Source organism: Lonchura striata, chromosome 30 (genome assembly GCF_046129695.1).
Source record: "Lonchura striata isolate bLonStr1 chromosome 30, bLonStr1.mat, whole genome shotgun sequence".
Lineage (NCBI taxonomy): Eukaryota > Metazoa > Chordata > Aves > Passeriformes > Estrildidae > Lonchura > Lonchura striata.
In genome coordinates, this window is record NC_134632.1 from 4,262,073 (window position 1) to 4,283,148 (window position 21,076).

The 21,076-nt window shown below is 62.0% G+C and overlaps 2 protein-coding genes across 3 annotated transcripts; one reads left to right on the forward strand and one right to left on the reverse strand.

The window, feature by feature from the left end:
* Positions 1-721: 721 nt before the first annotated feature.
* Positions 722-6,850, reverse strand: RPS10 (ribosomal protein S10). 2 transcript variants are annotated; one of them, XM_021535987.3, is made up of 6 exons: positions 6,772-6,850; positions 5,118-5,267; positions 4,352-4,523; positions 1,555-1,632; positions 1,182-1,237; positions 722-810 (listed from the first exon to the last, which is right to left on the reverse strand). In XM_021535987.3, the coding sequence occupies exons 2-6, from the start codon at positions 5,265-5,267 to the stop codon at positions 769-771; spliced, it is 498 nt and encodes a 165-aa protein (XP_021391662.1). In that variant the 5' UTR covers positions 6,772-6,850; the 3' UTR covers positions 722-768. The 2 variants fall into 2 exon arrangements, with proteins under 2 accessions (XP_021391662.1, XP_021391661.1); XM_021535986.2 differs by lacking the exon at positions 6,772-6,850 and adding an exon at positions 5,786-5,850.
* A 42-nt stretch (positions 6,851-6,892) lies between these two features.
* On the forward strand, positions 6,893-20,828 carry PACSIN1 (protein kinase C and casein kinase substrate in neurons 1). The gene is made up of 10 exons (XM_021535984.3): positions 6,893-7,044; positions 16,317-16,449; positions 16,782-16,938; positions 17,048-17,283; positions 17,425-17,580; positions 17,907-18,082; positions 18,273-18,393; positions 18,470-18,594; positions 18,712-18,905; positions 19,238-20,828. The coding sequence occupies exons 2-10, from the start codon at positions 16,387-16,389 to the stop codon at positions 19,345-19,347; spliced, it is 1,338 nt and encodes a 445-aa protein (XP_021391659.1). The 5' UTR covers positions 6,893-7,044; positions 16,317-16,386; the 3' UTR covers positions 19,348-20,828.
* The last annotated feature ends 248 nt before the right edge of the window (positions 20,829-21,076 follow it).

The following is a 21,076-nucleotide window of genomic DNA, read 5'->3' on the forward strand; positions in this document are numbered from 1 at the left end:
GCCGGTCCCGGCCCCGGTGACACCGCGGGGCCGCGTCCATCCCCGGTGTCCATCCCCCCGGTGACACCGCGGGGCCGCGTCCATCCCCGGTGTCCATCCCCCCGGTGACACCGCGGGGCCGCGTCCATCCCCCCCGGTAACACCGCGGGGCCGTGTCCATCCCCGGTGACACCGCGGGGCCGCGTCCATCCCCGGTGCCATTCTCCGTGTGTCCATTCCCCCTCCGGTGACACCCGGCTGGGTGTCCATTCCCCTGGGTGACACGCCAGGTCAGTGTCCGTGTGCCCGGTGACACCGCGGCCATCACGGCCCGTTACCGGTTGTCACCGGCTGCCCAGCGACACTTGGCGGCAGGCGGCGGCCACTGCGCCACTCGCCCCCCGTCGGTCCTGCCGCCATCCCGCCCCCGGTCCCCACAAGGGACAGCCCAGGTGACAGCGCAGGGTGCGGACACGCGGGCCGTGTCCCCATCAGAGGGACACGGGCTGGCACAGCTGAGTTTTCCAGCTCAGCCCCAGCCCAGCCCTGCTGCATCGCCCCGGGCAGATGGGAAATGCTCCTGCATTCCTCCAGGACTCACTTCCACACCCCTGAACTTCCTTCAGCAGAACAGAACCTGCATTTAGTCACTCCCAAAGTGCTGTCCCAGATGCCAAAGCTCTGAGTCACGCTGTGCTTCGTGAGTTCTGTTTGTGTGCTTCAGACACAGGCATGAACCCAGTGGCATTTTCACCTCTTTTATTATACACAAAACATGAGCACGAAGTTCTACTGCGGGGGCTGACCACGTCCACGACCGAATCCACCTCTCTGCAACAGCAAAAGGAGTGTTAGAAATCATTGTGTCAAGCAGTGACAAACATCATCAAAGCTCTGATGGCACAGGTCAGCCAGGCGAGTGCCACCAACATCAACACATTCCAGCCAGCTCTGTGGATCAAACCTGAAATACTTTCATTTTTGAGGTATAAAACCATGGATCTCCAGAGAGCTCAGCCTGCTCTCAAACTTGTCACTGGCCTCTGTCCCACCACATCCTTTCCCTACAGTGAGCAAGCTGCATCTGAAGGGTGACAGTTTCCAGCCCCTCTGACACCCTCAGAATCCTACAGGCAGGACCTTCCAGCTTCTCCCACCAAAACCTTCAAAAAAGGAAGCAAAGTTCAAATGCAAACACTCACAAACTGGAATTCTGTGGCTGCTCCAGCACCAGCCTCAGCCTTCTTGTCAGCACCAGCTGCAGAAAGAGAAGCAGTCAGTACCCACAGAATCCCCTGCCTGGAAGCAAAGTTTTAACCATCCCACAGAACTAAAACTGGGGCTAAACACAGCAAAGCAACAGCTGTAAATGAGCACGTTTGAGAATTACTGAGCCAACCCCAGGGCAAACCCCACAGCTCAGCTGGACAAAACTCCAGCACTCCTCCCATCCACGCTCACATACAGACCCATAGCTATGCCAAGAGCCTCATCTTCCTCTTTTCTCCTTGAGAGGAGCCCCAGAGCTGGACAGTTGTCCCCGAGGGGGCAGGGGGGCACAGGGGGCACACTCACGTGGCACGGCGCTGCGGCGGTACGTGTCGCGGTCAGCCTCACCCCGCGTCAGCCGCGCCGGGCGCTCGCCCTCCAGACCTGCAACACAGAGCAGAGCCTCAAACGCTGCTCAGCCAGGCCACAAACACAAAGCTCCTGCACCCCAAGGTGCAGAACAGCACCGGGTCTGCCAGCAGTGCTGCACCTGGAGCAGTTCGGGGAGAATAAACCTAAGGGAAGCAGTGATTTAGTAAGGGAAACTTCACTTTAAGAGTGAAATCTGCTCAGCTTGGGGCAGGGTGGAAGTTAAATAATGTGAGAAGTGGGTTTACAGCATCATCCCAATTGTCTTCTGGACATCAAACTAGTGCTTTGTTGATAAAAATCCCAGAATACTGGGAGTCTGCCATGGCTGATGTTGGTGCACAGCTGATCCCAAACTGCAGGACAGAATTCGGACCCCAGCCTGAACCAGCCACACTGTCAGTACCCCAAATTCCTCATGTCAGTAAAAGCAGATTATCTGTAGAATGTCAGATTAATAGCAGACAAAACTGCTGCAGGAACACCCAGTTGTGGTGGGACCACCACCTCTCAGGGACTGGGCTGTGTGCCTGGAGCCCAGGCTGGGCAGAGCCCACCCAGGCAGGACCAAGGATGCACCCCAGCATCCTCCTGAACATCCACATGCATTGGTATGGCCATAAAAATCCCAGTTCTTGCAATAATTATTTTACTACACCACCTCTGTGGCTCTCAGACTGCTGCTGCCTCATCCACAGTAAAAAAAGAGCACCAAGTGCAGCCCTTCCAAATATCCCTGCCCAGAGGGGGCTGAGGAGGGTTCCAGCACCAGGACAATCCTGTGACACCACACACAGCTCCTCCTGCACAAACCCCAGCCAGAAGCTGCCAGTCCTCCCTCCCTCCCAGCAGGGATGCAGCTCCTTTAAGCTCACTGGATAAACGCAGCATCTAAAGAACAAATCTTGGAACACCCAAGCAACTCAGAGATCAAAGAAAGCATCGTATTCCCAGTTTCTCTGCAATTCCTTCCTTTGAAGCAGGTGATGCTCCCATTTTGTTTGGCTCAGACACAAACTGCAGCAGCTGGGGGTGAACTCCCAGCGCTCCTTGGCCCCCAAAGTGGCTCAGAAGCAAAAAAGCACAACCCATGTGATCCCCCAGAGCAGAGTCTGCTGCACCCCCTGCACTTGGGGTGTGAAAAGCCACCAAGGGAAAATCAGAGCTGCAAGCCCCACACACAGAATCACAGAGCAGCTGGGGCTGATCTGGAGCTCACCCTCTTCAAGCCCTCTCAAGGCAGGGTCACTCAGAGCAGTGGCACAAGAACGTGTCCAGGTGGGTCTGGAATGTGCCCAGAGAGGGAGACCACCACACCCCCAGCTGCTCCAGTGGGAAGCTCTTCCTCATGCTGAGGTGGAACTTGCTGTATTTTAGTTTCTGGTCACTGCTCCTTGTCCTGCCACTGGGCAGCGCTGAAGGGAGTCTGGCAGCATCCTCTGGTACATGCCCTGGGCAAATCTGTGGGGATTTGTCTCCTCTCCTCCAGACTAACAAGGCCCAGCTCCCTCTGTCTCTCCTCACAGAGGTGCTCCAAACCCCTCAGCATTTTTGTGAGCTCTGCTGCTCCTCCACCACGAGTTTGCTGTTCACCTTAAACAAGGACCTGGTTGTATTCCTGTGGGAAATGGCTTTTTCCCCACCAGAGACCCCTGTAGCTGTAACCATGTTAGTTTAACCTTTCCTTCCTTTCTTGACCTAATTGGCTGAGAGCCAATTATATTTTCATGAGCAGGAGTCTAGACAAGGCTCTGTTCTCCCTTGTTCTCCCTTTTTCTCCCCTGGAAACTTTTGAGAATAAAAGTCTAGGACTACATTGGGGGTTAGAGCTTCTTTTGGAATCTTTTACCTTGCCCCTGAAATATTCCCCCAAAGCCTTCTCAGATCTGGGCTGTCTAGCAACTCCAGGGTGCTGTGGGGGTAAATATTTCAGGAGCCCTGTCCCAGGAGCACCTTCAGTGTCCCTGGGGAAGGCAGAGTGGGACACCCACCACTGGCCACAGGTGATGCCCAGGTGGGGCTCCAACATCTCCTCCACATCCCCATCCCATTCCTTGGGGAAGGCCAATCCCTGGGGTGGGACACAAACCCCGACCACATTTCCTTGCTCTGCTCACGATTTTACACCCAATCCCCACAGGTCTGGCACTGTCCTGGCTGCCCAGCCCCCTGTGCCCACCCCTGGCTGCCCAGCTGAAAGAGAGGAAAAATGTAACAGAGTAGAAATTAGAAATCCATTTAGATTTAAGTGAAATGTACCGCTTTGAGCTTGGTACTGAGTTGAGATGGTTTGAGTAAAATATGCTGTTTAGTCTAGTAACTGCAACACTAATAAAACTACCCCAGCTAAAGAAAAAAAAAAAGACAAATTTCCACACTAAAAAGATAAAAAATAAGAAAGACTCCTCAGACCTTTAAACAAGCAAAGTGACCCAAGAGTTCTTTCTATACTTTCTAACAAAAACTAAATACGAGTGTAACTAACTAGAAATGTAACACGAAATCAACAAAATGAATATGCATAAACCTATTTTTATATAAAATTCTATTACTATGCACAAACCTATTGTAAAATTCTATGAGTATAGAAATTAATAAGAGCAATAAAAATCAATGAAGTTATCAAAAGCGAGCCATTAAAGAACAACAAGTCCCCACGTGCGTCCAGCACTATAAATAAATATTGAAATGATGGAGTTTGAATTTTCCCCCACGTTTCCCAGCCCCAGCTGACCTTTGGGCCGGGGTCTGCCGGTCTCGGGGCGGCTGCGGCGCAGCGTGGCCGGGACGATTTCGGGGGGCAGGTGGAGGTAATCCCGCAGGTACTGGATGCCCTCGTTGGTCAGGTACCAGTAGAAGTGTCTCCAAGCAAACTGCTCCTTCACGTAGCCTCGGGACTTGAGGGACTGCGGGGAGAGCTCCCAGTTACTCCCAGTTCCTCCCAGTTCCAGCCTCTCCCAGCTCCTCAGCAGGGAAGGGGGACAGAAGGCAGTGAGACAGAGTGAAAATTGAATAAGGTAAAAATCTATTCAGATTTCAAGAAAATGTGCCACTTTGAGCTTGCTAAATATGCTAAATAAATTTAGTCTAGTAACTGCAGCCTAGCAAAACTACTAACACACTTTTGCACACTAAAAGATAAAAAAGACTCTTAAGATCTTAAAACAGACACGGCAGAGTGACCCAAAAGTTTTTGTTAGAAAGTATAGAAAAAACTAAGTACAAGTGTAACTAACTGTAAGTATAACGTGAAATCAGCAGAATGAATATGCATTAAGCTATTGTAAAATTCTATGCATAGAGAAATTAGTAAAGGAAATAAAAAAAGATCAACAAGAGTTGTCAGAGGTATGCATTATGTCCATTAAAGGGCAATGAGTCCCAACATGCTAAACATACCCATTCCCTACAAATCTTTATTAGAATGATGAAGTTTAATTTTTCATTCACATTACAATGGTGAAGTTTAATTTTGCAGCAGCAGCAGCAGAGCCCCCCACCTGCATGGCTTTCATCACGTGCAGGTTGGGCACGTTCTTGTCCACCAGCTCGGGGTGCTTGGCCATGTGCACATCCTTCTTGGCCACCATCACGCCCTCCTTGAACAGCAGCTCGTAGATGGCGATCCGGTTCTTCTTGGGCATCAACATCTGCAGGGGGCACAGCAAAACGGGCTCGGGGACCGGGAACCGTGCTGGGCCACCCCGGGACGCGCTTCCCGGGAGGGAAACCGGGAAATCCCAGCGTTTCCTCCGTAAATCATCCCGCGCACCCCCGCCCGCTGTCGGGCACACCGGGCAAGGTGGGGCAGGCTCGGGGAGAGCCCGGCTTGGCCCCGCCGTTAAGTGCAACTGAACCAGGGAACCGGGAGCCGGAACCGACACCGGCAGCGCCCCCAGCACGGGAAATCAGCTACGGGCGGTGCTCCCGGACCCACCGGGCCGGGGCTGTCCGTGCTCGGGCACGACCGAACCCCCGCGGCAGCGGCCGGGGTGGGACGCCCCGGTGCCAGCGCCGGACACCCAACCCCACCCCGCGGCCCGGCGCCGCCGGTCCCTTTCTCCCCGCACAGCCGGGGCGTGGAGCCCCGATGGGGGAAGTGCGGCGGGGGGCCCCCAGACCCCGGGATGGCGGCGATGCGCGGCCGATGGCCCGAGCGCGGCCTCACCGTGGCGGCGGCGGCGGCGGGGCCCGGCCGGAAAGGACTGCGCGTGCGCCGGCCCGCCGCTTCCGCCGCGCCAAGGACCCCCTCGGCGGCGGGAGGGGGCGCCCGCCGTGCTGCCTGCGCGGAGAGCAGGCCCCCTCCTGCCCGGGGAACGGGCTGCCCGCCGCGGTGCCTGAGGGGCACGGCGGGTGACCTCCGCCCCCGCGTCCCCACTCGTGTCACGCCTCCCACACGTCCCCACCCGTGCCATCCCCAGCCGTGTCACCCCCCACGTTCCGGCTGTGTCACTCGGGGCTGTGTCATCCCCCACGTCCCCATCCGTGCCATCCCCGGCCGTGCCACCCAAAGCTGTATCACCCCTGGCCGTGCCACCCCAGGCCGTGCCATCCCCCACGTCCCCGGCTGTGTCACCCCCGGCTGTGTCACCCCCCCACCCCCGTCCCCAGCCGTGTCACCCCCACCCGTGCCATCCCCACCCGTGTCACCCCCGACAATGTCACCCCCACCCGTGGCATCCCCACCCGTGTCACCTCCGGCCGTGCCATCCCCAGCCATGCCACCCAAAGCTGTGCCACCCCTGGCCGTGTCACCTCCGGCCGTGCCATCCCCAGCCATGCCACCCAAAGCTGTGTCACCCCTGGCCGTGTCACCTCCGGCCGTGCCATCCCCACCCGTGGCATCCCCACCCGTGCCACCACCACCCGTGTCGGCCCCGGCCGTGCCACCCGCAGTCCCCGCGGTGCCCGCTGTCCCCCGCCGTGAAGCGCTGCCCGGGACCCCGGAGAGCCGCGGGTCGCAGCCCGGCCCGAGGGCTCGGGGCTCCCGCAGGCACCGGGGCGCTCTGCTCCGCACACACCGGCCCGGGAGCCGCGATTCCCCCGACCCCGTCCGGGGCTGTGACCGGAGCCGTGTCCCCTGGGGCGCACCCCGTGTCCCCCCGGTGTCCCTCCCGTGTCCCGCTCCGTGTGGGGTCCGGGGGGAGCGGACACCTGAACACCGCGGGCACTCGGAGCACCGGAGCGGAGCCCGGGGACCGCGGGAGGGACCGCGGCGCCCCGGGGTTTATCGCCATCCCCTCGGCGGGCGCGTTGTCACCTTGCGCGGCCGAGGAGCCGCCGCGCCGGGGATTGGTCGGCTAAAAATGCCGCCCTAATCTCCGAGCTGATCTTTACCCCCTCCCTCCGCCCCATCTGCCGCGACCTGCCCGCGATGCGCAGCGCCGGCCCCGGGAGAGGCTCCGCCGCTGTCCCCGCGGCCCCGAGGTACGGCCGGCGGGGCGGGCGGGGGGCGCACGGCTGGCCCGGGGGGCACAGGGGGATGCCGGGGACCGGGGCGCTGTGACAGCGCTGTCCCCGCCGGTGTTTGAACCGGCTCCGCGCCCTGCTTTGGGAAACCAACCCGCGCCCGACCCGTTCTAAGTGATTCCCGACCCGTGCCGGACCGTGCCGGGCGGGGAACGGGAGGGATCGAGGGATGCGCCGCGCTCCTGGAGGTGCCCGGTGCCGTCCTGGGGCTTTGCTGGGTGTCACCCCCTCGTTTCTTCCTTTGGGACGGAGGTGTCCCACAGGGTGACCCGCAGGATGCTGCGACAATCGCGGCATCAGCCGGCCCGGCCCGCGGAGCAGGAGCTGTCCCCGCCGGCCGGACACGCTGTCGCTGTCGCTGCTGCAGCAGATCACAGCTCCTGCACCTCCTGCCTTGGAAATGGCAAAGCAAGTGCTTCGCTAAACGGATTAGAGCTCTCCCGGCAGCCTCCCCGGCTGCTCCCGCATCCCTCGGCCCCCGCGTCGCCTTCCCCGGGCAAACCCCAGCCCTAATAAGCCAAAAGGCCGCGGCCGCAGCACGGCAGAGATCAGCCGCTGCGGCTGCCAGCGCGCCTGACCCCGAAAATGAAGCCCTGAGAGTCCTGCCACCTCCTGGGGTTTTGTGTTCCCTTTGCAGGAGCACAGAGAAAATCGGGGAATTCAGCAGGCAGCGGCTCGGCCGGTGCTGGAGGTGCTGCCTGCCCCGGGGTCGCCCCTGGCCGCTTCCTCTCCCTCCTCTCCCGGGGTGTGCGGCCGCCGGAGGGGCTGCGGCAGGACGGGAGCGGGATTGAACCGAGAAAGGATTGAGGGAAGAGAGCCCAGGCACAGGCAGGGACCGACAGTGACGCGCACAGGGCAGGGCCACGAGGGAAGGGACATCAGCACAGCGTGGCAGCACCGAGCGGGGCTGTCCCGAGCCCAGAGCCTGGGCTGGGCTCTGGGTGGGATGCCCCTCGCTGGGAATGGCCTGTCCCCAGCTCTGCCGGTCCCTGCCAGGGCACGGCGATGGCACAGGGATAGAGCCAGGCTGCACCAGCACAGCGCGTGGCACGGGGACAGACTTTGTCCCGGGGATGCCAGCCTGGCCGGCGTTTGTGCAACACCTTGAAGGCAAACTCCGGACCTGCTGAGCTCCTGCGGATGGTGCTGGAGGAGGAGAGGCCGCCTCCAAGCCGGCAGCTTGCAGGGGCTGTGTCCCGCACAGCCGGCGGGGCCGGAGGCAGCGAGCCCCAGCACGGCTGTGGCCGTGGGTGGAATGTGCGGGCTCCTCGGGCAGCTGCCCGCAGCCAGCCCCGAGCTGCTTCCCTGGGAAAAATGGAGCCTTTATGTCCCGGCCCCAGCCCCTTCCCCGGAAGGGCTCGGAGGATGCCCCGGCCGGTCACAGGCAGACAAGAAGGGAATTGTTTCGGTGGGATTTGGGTTTCTGGGAGCACCTGCCCCGCGCGGGGCCCTCCACAATGGCTGCCTGTCTGCCGCAGAGCCGCCAATTATCCTCCGCGGCTAATTAGAGATGCAAAGTAGCGCTTGTATTCTCCCAGCTCCCCGGAGGGCTCCTGGGACCGGCGGCACATCCGCAGCGGCGACGCAGCCCGGGCATGGGGCGAGCGTGGGGCGCTGGCCCCATCCGGCCCCCCGAGCCCCAGCTGCCCTGGGAGGAGGCAGCGGAGGACAGGAATGGGCTCGGGATCCTGGGATTCCCTCTGCCCCCATCCACACCAGTCTTCCCTGGACCGCCCATGGGCTCTCCCGTGTCTCCCAGAAGCAGCTGAGCCCCATAGCTCGGGGCTCTGCCGGGATTTAGGGAACACATTTCCCTTCCTTGCTGGGGAGCTGGCTGCGCTCAAACCCCCCCCGGTTCGTGCGAGGGCCGGCACTCCTGCCTGGCTGATGGGCAGGCGGCTGATTCCTGGTGGCATCTCCTCATTCCTGCCTGCTCTGGCTCCAGCAGCCGCCGGGATCACCGTGTGGGCTCCTGTGCTCCGTTTGTGCTCACGGAGCTGTAATTCCAGAGCGGCAAGTGGCCCCATAAATCAGGGCTTATTTCCTGCCAATACCGTCTGCTGCTTCCCACAAGGAAACTCATTTACAGGAGGAGAAGTGACTTACCACTGAAAACAGTAAACGGTGGGATGGTGAGAGCCGGGGAAAAGTTTGTCGTGACCGAGTTTTTGGTGAAGGAACTGAGGAGGCAGAGCTCCCACCTGCTCCCTGCATGGAGCAGCCCAAGCTGCAGGGAAGGAGACCTGAGCTGGTGCCACCTGCGCAGACCACAAAGCTGGTGGCGATGGCTCTTTGCACTGGGGAACCCCCCGAGTCATTGAGGTCCCCCCATCACCATCCTGGAGAGCGTTTGTCACCTGATGTTTAATGCCAAGGATCCCTCTGCAGCAGGGATGCTGATGGTGCCTGGGACATCCCAGTGCTGAGAACTGCCAACTCACTGCTTGGAAGGACCATGACCAGATATTCAGCACCCTCTGAAACGCCAACAGGCAAAGATCCCCCGCTCCTAAAGGAACCAGCGTCCATCCCACTCCTCTTTGGGACTGGGGACATTAAATCTCCGAGGTGTCACCCCAGCTGCAGCAGGGCGTGAAACCTTCCGGGGGCTGTTCTGGCTGGCCCTGATGGGGGCTGGCTCGGGTGGCACGGAGCTGCGAGGAGCCGGGAGGCAGGCGGGCTGCAGAGCCCCACCGAGCTTCATTAGGCAGTCGAAGGAGCTTGTTAGGGGAAAGCTGAGCCGGCGTCGGAGGCCGGCAGAGCCCCCCGGGACCGGGTCGCATTCTCTGGGCAACCCGATCCCGGCGGCAGCGGCCCCGGCAGCCTCATTACTGCGGCTTCTGCAGCGGCTTCGGTTACTCGCCTGGACGCTCTCGTCTCCTGCTGGCTTTTAATTTCCCTGACATCCCCCGCGAGCGGGGGGATGCAGGCGCAGTGTCGGGAGCCTGTCATCACCCCCACCCGCATCCTGCCTGCTTCCCGACGGCTTCCAGCCCCCTCTGCCCCCGGGACTCCCATCCCGTAACAAGCTCCGGTGACCCCGGGCATGAGCCCCGGGGCTTGGGAGGAGGCAGATGGGCAGATGGCAGTGAGGGGGAGCTGCCCCGCTCCCCTCCAAGAAGCCTTGGGGGCTGCAGCCCCCTCACCCCCTTCCCCAACCCTGCCGGGGGGAAAAGGCTGTTCCTGATTCTCTTACCAGCCTGTTCCCAGCTGGCACATTTGGCAAGGAGGCGGCACCGGCTGCCTCTCCGAAGGCGTTTTGGGGTGTTTGTTCCTGCAAAAGCTGTGGTTCAGCCCCAAAACCCCCCTGCAGCCGCGGGGGTGACAGAGAGGCCGTGGCAGCAGCGGAGGGAGTGCATGGCACTGTCCTGTCCCGTGCGGGAGGGACAACGACCCCCGGCGTGGCAGAACCAGGAACCCGGAGGGGTCCCCAAAGAGCCCCCCCGCCTCGTGGCCGGAGGGAACGAGTCCGATTAGGTCCTACCGGAGCCCGGGGCCCGACCCCGCCATTGCCTGGCCGTGGCACCCCCCTACCGGGCTGTGCCCCGGGCTGTGCGGCCCCGGTGGGTGCGCTGGGCGAGGCTCTGGGGCCGGCGGGTCCTGCGGGGGCTGGCGGCGGTGCGGAAGGCGGCCGCGGGGATGGGGGGGTCCATTCCCCCTCTCCGCCCCCCCCGGATGATTTTTCGCAGCAGCGGCTCCATCCCGGTTGCCACGGCAACGGGCGGCTCGGGCAGGCGCGTGCCCGCGGCCGTGCGCGCCGCCGCTGCCCGGCGGGAGCGGAGCGAGCGGAGCGGAGCGAGCGGAGCCCCGGCCCCGGCCTCGGGCCCCCGGCCCCCCCGGCCCCCGGCAGGTGAGCGCGGCCCCCGCGGGGACAGCCGGGTCCACTGCGGCGGCGAGGCGAGGGACGCCCGGTCCCTTGCGGGGATGGGGTGCGGGATGCCCGGGTCCCTTGCCGGGATGGGGGTGCGGGATGCCCGGGTCCCTTGCGGGGATGGGGGGACGGCCGGGGGGTTGCTGTGCAAGGACCGGGCAGTAAGGCACGGCTTTGCACCCCCCCGGCAGCGTATAATGTCCCCTGATCCCTTCTGCAAGCCCTGGAGGTTGGGGGGGTATATGACCTTCACCCCCTCCGTGTGTCCAGTGGGGTGCTGGGGAGAGGGACGCCCCTTCTGCAATGCTGCCGCACTCCCGGGCTTGTGCCTCAGTTTCCCCGTCTGCAAATAATGGGGTGAACTTGTGCTGTCCCTGTCATCGCTGTCCCCCTGCCCAAATAAACACCTTATTCCATCACTGAACCCCCTCCTTTCAGCCGTGTCACCCCAGCTTCTCCCTTGCTGCCCCCCACATCTCCCCACTTTCCTGTCCCCTCTGGCTCCAAGTCTGCTTCCCCACCACAGAGAGCTGAAATTCCACTGTCCCTCCACCTCTCCCGCCCCCAGCAGCCCCGTTTTCCTCCTGTCGCCCCCGGCTCCGGCTCCATCCCCGCGAGGCTCCGGGACCCCCGTGGCAGCGCGTTCCGCTCCGCTTCCCCCTCCCCGGTGCGGGAGCGGGGGGATGGCACCGCCGTATCCTCCACCATCCCTGTTTGCCACTTCTGCGTTTAATTGCAAACCTCATCTTTGGATTTCTGCCTAAACCCGGCTCCCGGGACCGCAGAAATCCCCGCTCGGTGTCCGAGCAGCCTTGTTTACCGCGGCGAGCCGAGGCGGCAGGATGAGACAGAGCTGCCGAGCTGGGCAGCCCCTGGAGCCCCCAGCTGAGGCTGAGCCCCCTCTCCCTTCCCCAGGCCTGAGCACATGCGGGGTGTTGGCAATCCTGCTGCTGCTGCCCCTCCAGGGATCCCCATCCTCATTCCCCATCCGCATTCCGGGCACATCCGCTGTCCCTGAGCTGGGCTGCAGGCTCCCCTGGAGAGACACTTGCGTTATCTGCAAATGCCAAGCAAGCTTCCCGAAATTTTTGCACAAGGCTCCTAAAATCCCTAGAAGATTAATGGGTGCCCTGAGCAGGGTGTTTTTGGGAGCACAGGGGGAAGGGGAAGCTCTCTGCAGAGCCCACATGAGCTGTGAAGCCGATCTCTGCCAGGGCTTGGAGCAAATGTGTCTCCCCTGGCTACTGCAACCTGGCAGCACCTGGCTCCCGGCGGCCTCGCGTCTGTGCACAGGACACGAGGCTCCTGGTACTGCTCCTGGATCAATGAACCTCCTTCCTGCTTTGGGAGAACCCACAAGCCCTGACCCCGCAGGGTCCAGCAGGTCCCCAGGCCTCAGATCCCCCCATCAATGCAGATGACCCCGATGGAAGCGAGGAGGCTGCCACAGGCACATTCCACCCAGGATTCCTTGGAAAAGTGGCTCCCAGAAGTTTCCCACCATTACCTCTGTGCCCCCTCCAGGGTCCTTCTGCCCTTGCAGCCACCTCATGCGCTGCTGGGTCCCGGGCAGCCCCATGGTGCTGCTCTGGCTGAAATCCCATGGAGAATCACCCACCATTCTGGGTTTGGCTCTTTGCCCGAAGGCTCCAGCCCTGCTCATGTTGCAGCCAAAGGGGTTTTGCCAGGGAATGCAGGAAGGACCCTACAAGAGCCTGCTCCCATGGAGACAGTACCCTGGAAGGGCCCAGGCTCACTCCCTGCTGGCATTGGGCTTGGTTTGATGCCAAGGGGGCAGGATGGGTGCTGAGGCCGCTCAGCCCTGAGCCCCAGGCTCTGCTGATGCGGAGCTGCCAGCGTGAATCAGCAGCACCCACTTAACCATTTCCTCACAGGGTCCCCATGGGCTCTGGAGGGGGCCAGGCTTCAGCCATGCCACAGCCAAACCTCTCCACACTGCCTGGCTCCCTGAGCTCTGACCCTCGCCAGCCCCAGGAGCATTTCCCAGCCCCATGGGACACATGGAGCAGCCCTGGGGTGGGAATCCCAGAGCCACTCAGCTGGGTCACACTGAGCAGCAAACCAGGCACAGCTCCTGCAGCTGCAAAGCCTCTTGCAATGCACATCAGTGGCATGGGTTTTCCCTGGGACCTGCTGCTGTGCCTTGGCCACTTCACCCCCCGTGTGGCCACTTCACCCCCCATGTGCAGCCACCTCGACCCCGTGTGTGGCCACCTCAATTCCTGTGTGTGGCCACCTCAATTCCTGTATGTGGCCACCTCAATTCCTGTATGTGGCCACTTCTAGCCCCATGTGTGGCCACCTCAAGCCCCGTGTGTGGCTGCAGTACCCTCGGTGGATGCAGCACAGCAGCCCCAGAACATGGTGGGAGATCTGCTGCCAAGCTCCTCTGGACCTCCTCGGCTGAATCCATTTGTCTTTGCCACAAACGGCCACAGTGGTGTATCATGGTGGCATTGGCTCTGCACCCTGGAATGGGCCCTCAAGCAGCCCTGTGCTAAGGGACAGCAAATGACCTTTCCTGTGGCCGAAAGCCTGAGGCCCAGCACTCTTGCTTGGATTCCCACAGCCCAGTGCAGCTCCCAGTGTGGCTTCCCCCTGCCCTGGATGCTCTCAGCGAGGGTCACTCACCCACTGCCCTCCCAGCAATGGGGCTCACAGCTGGCATGGACCTCCTGCCTGGGGACAGCACGGGGACAGGCACGGGGACACCGTCTCGCTCTATGCTCCTCTGCTTGCAGGGCACCTGCCACCATCCAGCCTTAGCCAGGGGCTCTTGGCAGGAGAGGAACCCACACCAGAAGCTCTGCAGCCACTCCTGCCCCTGGTCCCCACCAGCTCAGCCAATGTGCCCAGGGGCAGGAGTGTGACATCCCCATCCCCTGCTTTTTGGCTGCAGGAGAGATGCTGGGTCTGGGACAACAAACACTGGGGACAGGGGACAGCAGGACCGGACTGTCCCACCTCGCTGGGGACATGGCTCTGCCAGCCAGGGCTCTGCCATGGGGGTGCAGGCAGCTGCCCGCGCCGTGCCCGCGGTGTCAGCAGCACCAGCCTCTGCATTGCAGCAGCCTCCTGTCTGCACAGGGCCACGGCCACGGCCCGGCCCCCACGGGGGGCAGAGACCCCCCTGCAGCAGCAGGGCAGCAGGAGCTGCCTGCAGGCTGAGGAGAGCTGTGCCAGTGCCCAGCACCGAGCGTGCTGACAGGAGAGACACACAGCGGGGCCGCTTCTGCAGGAGCAGCAGCCCAAGGGCACGTGGAGCAGGAGCTGGGACAAACTCCACCGTCACTCGATGCCAAACGCTCTGCGGCTTCTCCCTGGCAGCGCCGTGGGAGTGAGGGGCCAAGGCGGAGCCCCCCAGGCCAAGGGCACCCGAGTGGCAGCGTGTGGCTGGGGCTGGCAGCTCTCCACGCCGCAGCTCGGCCGCCGGCTCTGCAGGCGCCAGGCATCACCACCGGCCTCCCTGATGCGAGGTGATGGCAGGGCTGGGGGCTGGCAGGGGCTGGCAGGGGGCTGGCACGTGTGGCCCAGGCGGCCTGGCACAGTGGGGGCACATGCACGTGCGTGGGGGTGCGAGGACGGTCGTGCGTTGGGGTGCGTGGCAGGAGAGTGGCGATGAGGAGGCAGCGTTAGCTGGGAAGTGATGCAGAGCCAAAAATAACCCCCAGGATGCGGCTCAGACCAGGTAGTGGCTTGGAGACAGAGCTGCTGCAGCCACGTTGGCAGTGCCCCATGGCACGAGAGGCTCGCTGGGGGCAGCAGGGGCTGGCACTGTGCCCGTGGCTCCTGGGGTACACCCAGCCATGGGTACGCTCCCTCCCTGCTGTCCCCATCCTAGGTCTGGCATGCTGGGGCTGTCACCCTGAGGGTGCCCTTGGCATGCCAGTGCAGCCCCTGCAGCAAAACCCAGGGGCACGAGCCCTGGGCACTGCACAGTGCCCACGGGATGCACACAGCGCCTGCGGGGTCCCCTGGGGCTGTGCCACCAGGTGCTCTGTCACCACTGCAGGTGCACCGGGGCAGCCTGCGGGTGCTGGGGTGGGGGCGGCGGTGGCAGTGCTGTGGTGCCAGGCAGGAGCAGTGGTGGCACTGTGGGTGCCAAGGACAGTGGCCATGCTGTGGGTGCCAGGCAGCGGCAGTGTTGGTGCCGTGGGTGCCAGGCAGCGGCAGCGATGGTGCCGTGGGTGCCAGGCACGGTGGTCCTGTGGGTGCTAGGAGGCGTGGCGGCAGTGCTGTGGGTGCCAGGCAGTGGCGGTGGCGGTGCCGTGGGTGCCAGGCAGGCGCGGGCGCTGCGTGCTGCCAGCTGCAGGGGGATTGCCGTGCCCCCTCCATCTGCGTCTCGGCGGCTGAGCGAGGGACAGTCACGCGTTTATTTTTAACCGTCTGGGGAGGGTGGAGGGGATTGGTGCCTCCCTGGTTATATCACTAAATCCCTGCCGGGCCCTGTTACTTCCAGCACAGCGAGCCCTGCACTGCGCTCCAGTAACTGTTTCAGGTCCCTGTCCTCCTGGGGCCGTGCCCTGCCCCGGCCCGGGGACACCTCAGGGCCAGCTGTGCGCACAGCTGGAGAGCGTGGGCACTCACCAGTGCTCCCCGCAGACCCTGTGCCCCCAGCCCTGCCCTCCCACCCCACACAGAGTGCCCTCTGCCCATTCCACCTCCCCAAGGAAGGGATGGTGTGTGAGGGTCACAGCCACATCTCGCTCATGCTCGTTTGGGGACAGGGCAGGAGGACATTTGAGCTGTTCATGGCCACCTTGTCCCCATCCCGGTGGCAGATGCCATGCAGGATAGGCCCAGTGTTTTCCTGTGGAAACGCTGTCCAAATCCAGGTCGGGGTGGGGATGATGAGGAGGACGCCTGGGAAACGGCCACCACAGCCCCTGCTCTGTCCCCGTGCAGTGCCACCCCCAGCTCTCAACAAAGCAGCAAAGGGTTGAGCCCCGCAGCAGGGCCACGTGGCGCTCCAGGGATGCCGTTCTTCTGGAGATCAGGACGGATTAGGGTGGGATATCAGGACGAGAATTTCTTGGGCGGTGCATCCCCTGACCCTGCCACGGCCCCTCGCCCAGCGGCTGCCAGTGCTGAGCCAGGCTCTGCCCAGTGAGCGCCCACTGTGCTGCTGCCCGCCATTCCCTCCAGCACCGCTGGCTCGGGGGGTGTTCGGATGGCACCAAGTGGGTGGTGGGCACTGGAGGAGCCAGCAGGTCCAGAGCTGGAGCAGGCACAGTCCCCATGCCTGTCCCCTGTACGTGGACATTGTCCCACAGAGCTGTTTGCAGGAGGAATGGGGGTCCCCTGCGCCCCCCGTGACTCCCCTCTCCTGTCCCCTCAGTGCATGAGGCTGGTGTTCACCCAGGAAACCCCCAGCACCGGCTCTGACGCCCGAGGCAGCGCCGGGAGCCATGTCGGGTTCCTACGATGAGTCGGCATCGGCCGCCGAGGAAACAACCGACAGCTTCTGGGAGGTGAGTCCCGGCCACCCTCCCCTCCCACACACCCCACCGCCACTGTCGCTGCACCCCGGGGTGTCCCCTGGGCTGGGGGCTGCCCTCCCTCCTCTGCCTGACAGCATCCCTGCTGTGGTGGCCCTGTGTCTGAGCCAAAGGTCTCAGTCTTGGCTGTCCCTGAGTGACACAGGGGTTGGAGGGAGTTGGGTTGGAGCAGCCCCGACCCAAAGCTCCATCCCCGCACCCCCAAATTGCCTGGTGCTTCCCCTGTAGCCACCCCAGGGAGCTGGGGCTGAGGCAGGCGGGGTGGTCACAGCCCCCACACCTGCCTGTGCCCGTGCCCATGCCAGGTGGGGAACTACAAGCGCACGGTGAAGCGGATCGACGACGGGCACCGGCTCTGCAATGACCTCATGAACTGCGTGCACGAGCGGGCCAAGATCGAGAAGTCCTACGCCCAGCAGCTCACCGACTGGTCCAAGCGGTGGAGGCAGCTCATCGAGAAAGGTAGCGTGGCTTTTCCCAGGGTTTCCCCAGGACAATCACAGCCTCACCTGGCAGAAACGGAGCAGGTAAGGGCAGTGGGGTGACCCCCAGCTGTCCCCTCGGCCCCCAGGTCCCCAGTATGGCAGCCTGGAGAAGGCATGGGCCGCGATCATGACGGAGGCGGACAAGGTGAGCGAGCTGCACCAGGAGGTGAAGAACAGCCTCCTGAATGACGACTTCGAGAAGGTCAAGAACTGGCAGAAGGATGCCTACCACAAGCAGATCATGGGGGGCTTCAAGGAGGCCAAGGAGGCTGAGGATGGCTTCCGGAAAGCCCAGAAGCCCTGGGCCAAGAAGCTCAAGGAGGTGAGAGAAGCACAGAGTGCCCTGGGGCAACGCTGTGCGCCCAGTCCAGGCTGGGAGGGACACGTGGCACCTCCCCACAGGCAGAGGGGTTGGCAGAGCAGTGAGCACTGCTCTGATGTCCCTTCCCTGTCCTCTCCACAGCTGGAGACAGCCAAGAAGGCCTATCACCTGGCATGCAAGGAGGAGAAGCTGGCCATGACCCGCGAAGCCAACAGCAAGGCGGATCAGTCCAACACTCCTGAGCAGCAGAAGAAGCTCCAGGACAAAGTGGAAAAGTGCAAGCAAGATGTGCAAAAGGTGTGAAGCACTGCCCTGTGCCAGATGCATGGGACATTGGGCAAGGGAAACCAGGGGAGATGGCCACCACATCCCTTTCTCCACCATCAGTTCCCATTTTCCCATCCCTGTGCTCCTGGAGAAGGATAAGGATTTGCAGGCAGTGCTCAGGGGAGTGTGAGCTGGGCAGGTATTTACCCCACTTTTGGGGGCTGATTCCACCCACTGAGGCTCCTGCTTCAACTTGAGCTCCCCAGCTCTGGTGACCCCCAAACCAGACCTCTCAGTGCCCAGAAACGGCCTCTGAGGTGCTCGAGGTACTACCATGGTCCCTCCTGGTTTTGCAGACTCAGGAGAAGTACGAGAAGGTGCTGGACGAGCTGAACAAGTGCACCCCGCAGTACATCGAGAGCATGGAGCAGGTCTTCGAGCAGTGCCAGCAGTTTGAGGAGAAGAGACTCAACTTCCTCAAGGAAATGCTCCTGGACATCAAGAGACACCTGAACCTGGCCGAGAGCAGCAGGTAGGGGCAGCGAATTCTGGCCGACGCGATGGTCACCACAAGATACCAGAGTGGCGGGAGGCTGTGCGGGATCCTGGAGGAGGACACACAACGTGTCCCCAGGTGACACGGCCTGGGCGTGTCCCCGTCCCACGCTGTCCCCAGGGGTCCACCCTGACCCGCAGCCCCCCGACCACGTCTCTCCCCGCAGTTACGCCAACGTGTACCGGGAGCTGGAGCAGACCATCCGCATGTCGGACGCGCAGGAGGACCTGCGGTGGTTCCGCAGCACCAGCGGCCCCGGCATGCCCATGAACTGGCCCCAGTTTGAGGTGAGGCCGGGCGCCCTGGCTGGGTGCTGGCAGCTCTGCGGGCAGCCGGGCACTCAGGGTGGCTCTGTGCTTGCAGGAGTGGAACCCGGACCTGACGCACACGATAACGCGGAAGGAGAAGCAGAAGAAGGGCGAGGGGGTGGCCCTGACCAACGCCGGCAGCGCGGGCGACGCGGGGGCTCAGGCGGGCGAGCGCGGGAGGTGAGGGCCGGCGTGAAGGGCAGGTGCCACGAGAGGCACGGCCTTTGCCTGTGCAAGGATTTGGGGATGCGGGGTGACCTCGGTGACAGCCAGCCCTCCCTCTCCTCCCCCTGCCAGCGTGAGCAGCCACGACCGCGGGCAGACCTACAGCGCCGAGTGGTCCGATGACGAGGGCAGCAACTCCTTCAACACCAGCGAGGCCAACGGCGGCGCCAACCCCTTCGACGAGGAGTCGGCGGGGAAGGGCGTGAGGGTGCGGGCTCTGTACGACTACGACGGGCAGGAGCAGGATGAGCTCAGCTTCAAAGCAGGTACGGTCCCTTGCCACTGGCAGGTAGGATGAGGCTCTTCTGCTGGGTGTGAAATCCCTCAGATCATTTCTGAGTTGGCCCAGCCCTTCAAAGAGTTGACTTGTCTGAAAGGGGAAGGCAGAAGCTGAGCCCAAATGCAGGAGGGACAGGAGCAGTAGGAAGGGACAGGGCATGTGAGGGCTCATGAGTCACTCCTTGCCTTTCTATCCTACAAACTGGTGTGGCCAGGATGAGTCCTGCAAACCCCCAGCTGCTCCATCCCAGGCAGAAAAAGGAGGTGGGAGAATCTTCAGCCCCTGCAATGAGCTCTTCCCTTCCACCTTCCTCTCCAGGTGATGAACTAACCAAACTCGGTGAGGAAGACGAGCAGGGGTGGTGCAAAGGGCGCTTGGACAACGGGCAGCTGGGGCTGTACCCCGCCAACTACGTGGAGGCAATCTAAGTCTTGTGGTGTGCTCCTCGTCACCGTCAGCAGATAAATCCACCCTCCGTTGTCTCCATCTCTCCACCAGCCAACCAGCCATTCTGCCGTCTGGTCCTTCACTCCTCACCCTTATAGATTCAGACATATTTTCCGACCAAGCTTTTATTTTTTTAAGAGTTGTCTCCGAAGAGTATTTTGCATAGTCGCTTTCTTCTAAGATAACGTGAAGCGAAAGATGACGTTGTCCGTTCGTCTACGTTAGTTGAATTTTTTTTTTTTTTCTGAGCGAAAAGCCGATACCTCAAGATCTTAAAGCCCAACCAGTGAGAGCTCCTGACTGGTTGGTTTTTAAAGATACTGAAATCATGAGCCGCCTTCTGATTGGCTGGAACTGTTCCGAAACGCACGGCGCCGAAGCTCCTGGGACCAACCAAATTCATCCCAGAAAACCAAGAGGGATTGGAGTCTGACTCCGTTGGTTATTTTTTTGGTGTTTCCATCTTCTCCCCCGTTCATCCTCCCGCCCCGAGGAAGGGGCTGAATGCCCCCTTCAGCCCCGCGGCCATCCTTGAGATGCCCAGGTGAGGTGGGACCAGCCCTGCCATGGAGCTTGCTGGCATCTCCTCAGCTTCCTCCTCCTCCTCCCGGCTGGGCTGTCAGCGCACCTGGATGCCCGGTCTGTGCTGCAGGAGCAGCGTCGCCCTTCGGGTGGGCAGGTACCCAAAACGCACACCAGATCCAGGTGAGGTGGCCCTAAAATCCAGCGCTGTCTGGGAAAGGACCCACCAGGGCCGGGTGCTGCTGGAAGCACCTCCATGCCCAGCCTGGGATAGCGAGGACTGCCTTGGGCACTGCTGGGGATGGTCCCCATCCTCCCCTTCCTGCAGGGAGGCAGGAGCAGAGCAGGGACAGGGGTTGAGCATCGTCCGGCCCGGGCAGAGCAGCTGCCTGGCAAAGACGGCCCCGAAATCAAGACACGCCAAGGCAGGGGAATGGCCACAGGCTCTGCCCTTTGCTTGTCCCCACGGAGCTCTACCCCTTCTCCCCTGGGCTCTGCCCCGGCCCCGCAGCTCTGAGCTGCAGCCACCCCACCCCTGCCTCGGGTGTGTTTGCCATCCTGAGCTCTTCCCTACAATCACCTCTCATTTCTTTCCATACCATCACCCTTAGCAGCATCAATGCTTCCCGCACGCTCCTCCTGCTCCTGTCCTGCCCCCTCTGTTGGTTCGTGAATTTTTTGGCCCCAGGGATCCAGTGTTCTCGTGGATGCAGGGGAAGCACGGCGGGCGGGAGCCATCCAGCCCCTGCCGGGTACCGGAAAAAAAAAACAAACCCCACAAAGTCAGAAAAGACCCAACCAACCACCTGTCTCAGCAATGCACCCCGGTTTTTGTACATTGATTGTGTAATTTAAGAAGTATATATATATAATATATATATCTCTCGTGATTGTATTTCCGTGGATACAACAACAAAAAGCAGCAAGAGAAAATAACCGAGCTCTGTCAGTGTCCTTGGCTCTGGGGTCTCCTTTGCTGTGCGTCTGTCCCACCCCCGGGGGGGCGGCTGAGGTGGTTGTGGGCCCCCAGGTAGCGACACCCCCACGCCAAGGTTTTGGGGTGCAGCAGGATGGGGGCTCGGATGCATTGCTGGGGGACAAGGGGAACAGCCACTGCCTTTGGGGACTCCTGTGCCACTGCTGGACAAAGCCTTGGGACACCCACGGCAGGGCTGGAGGTGATGCAGA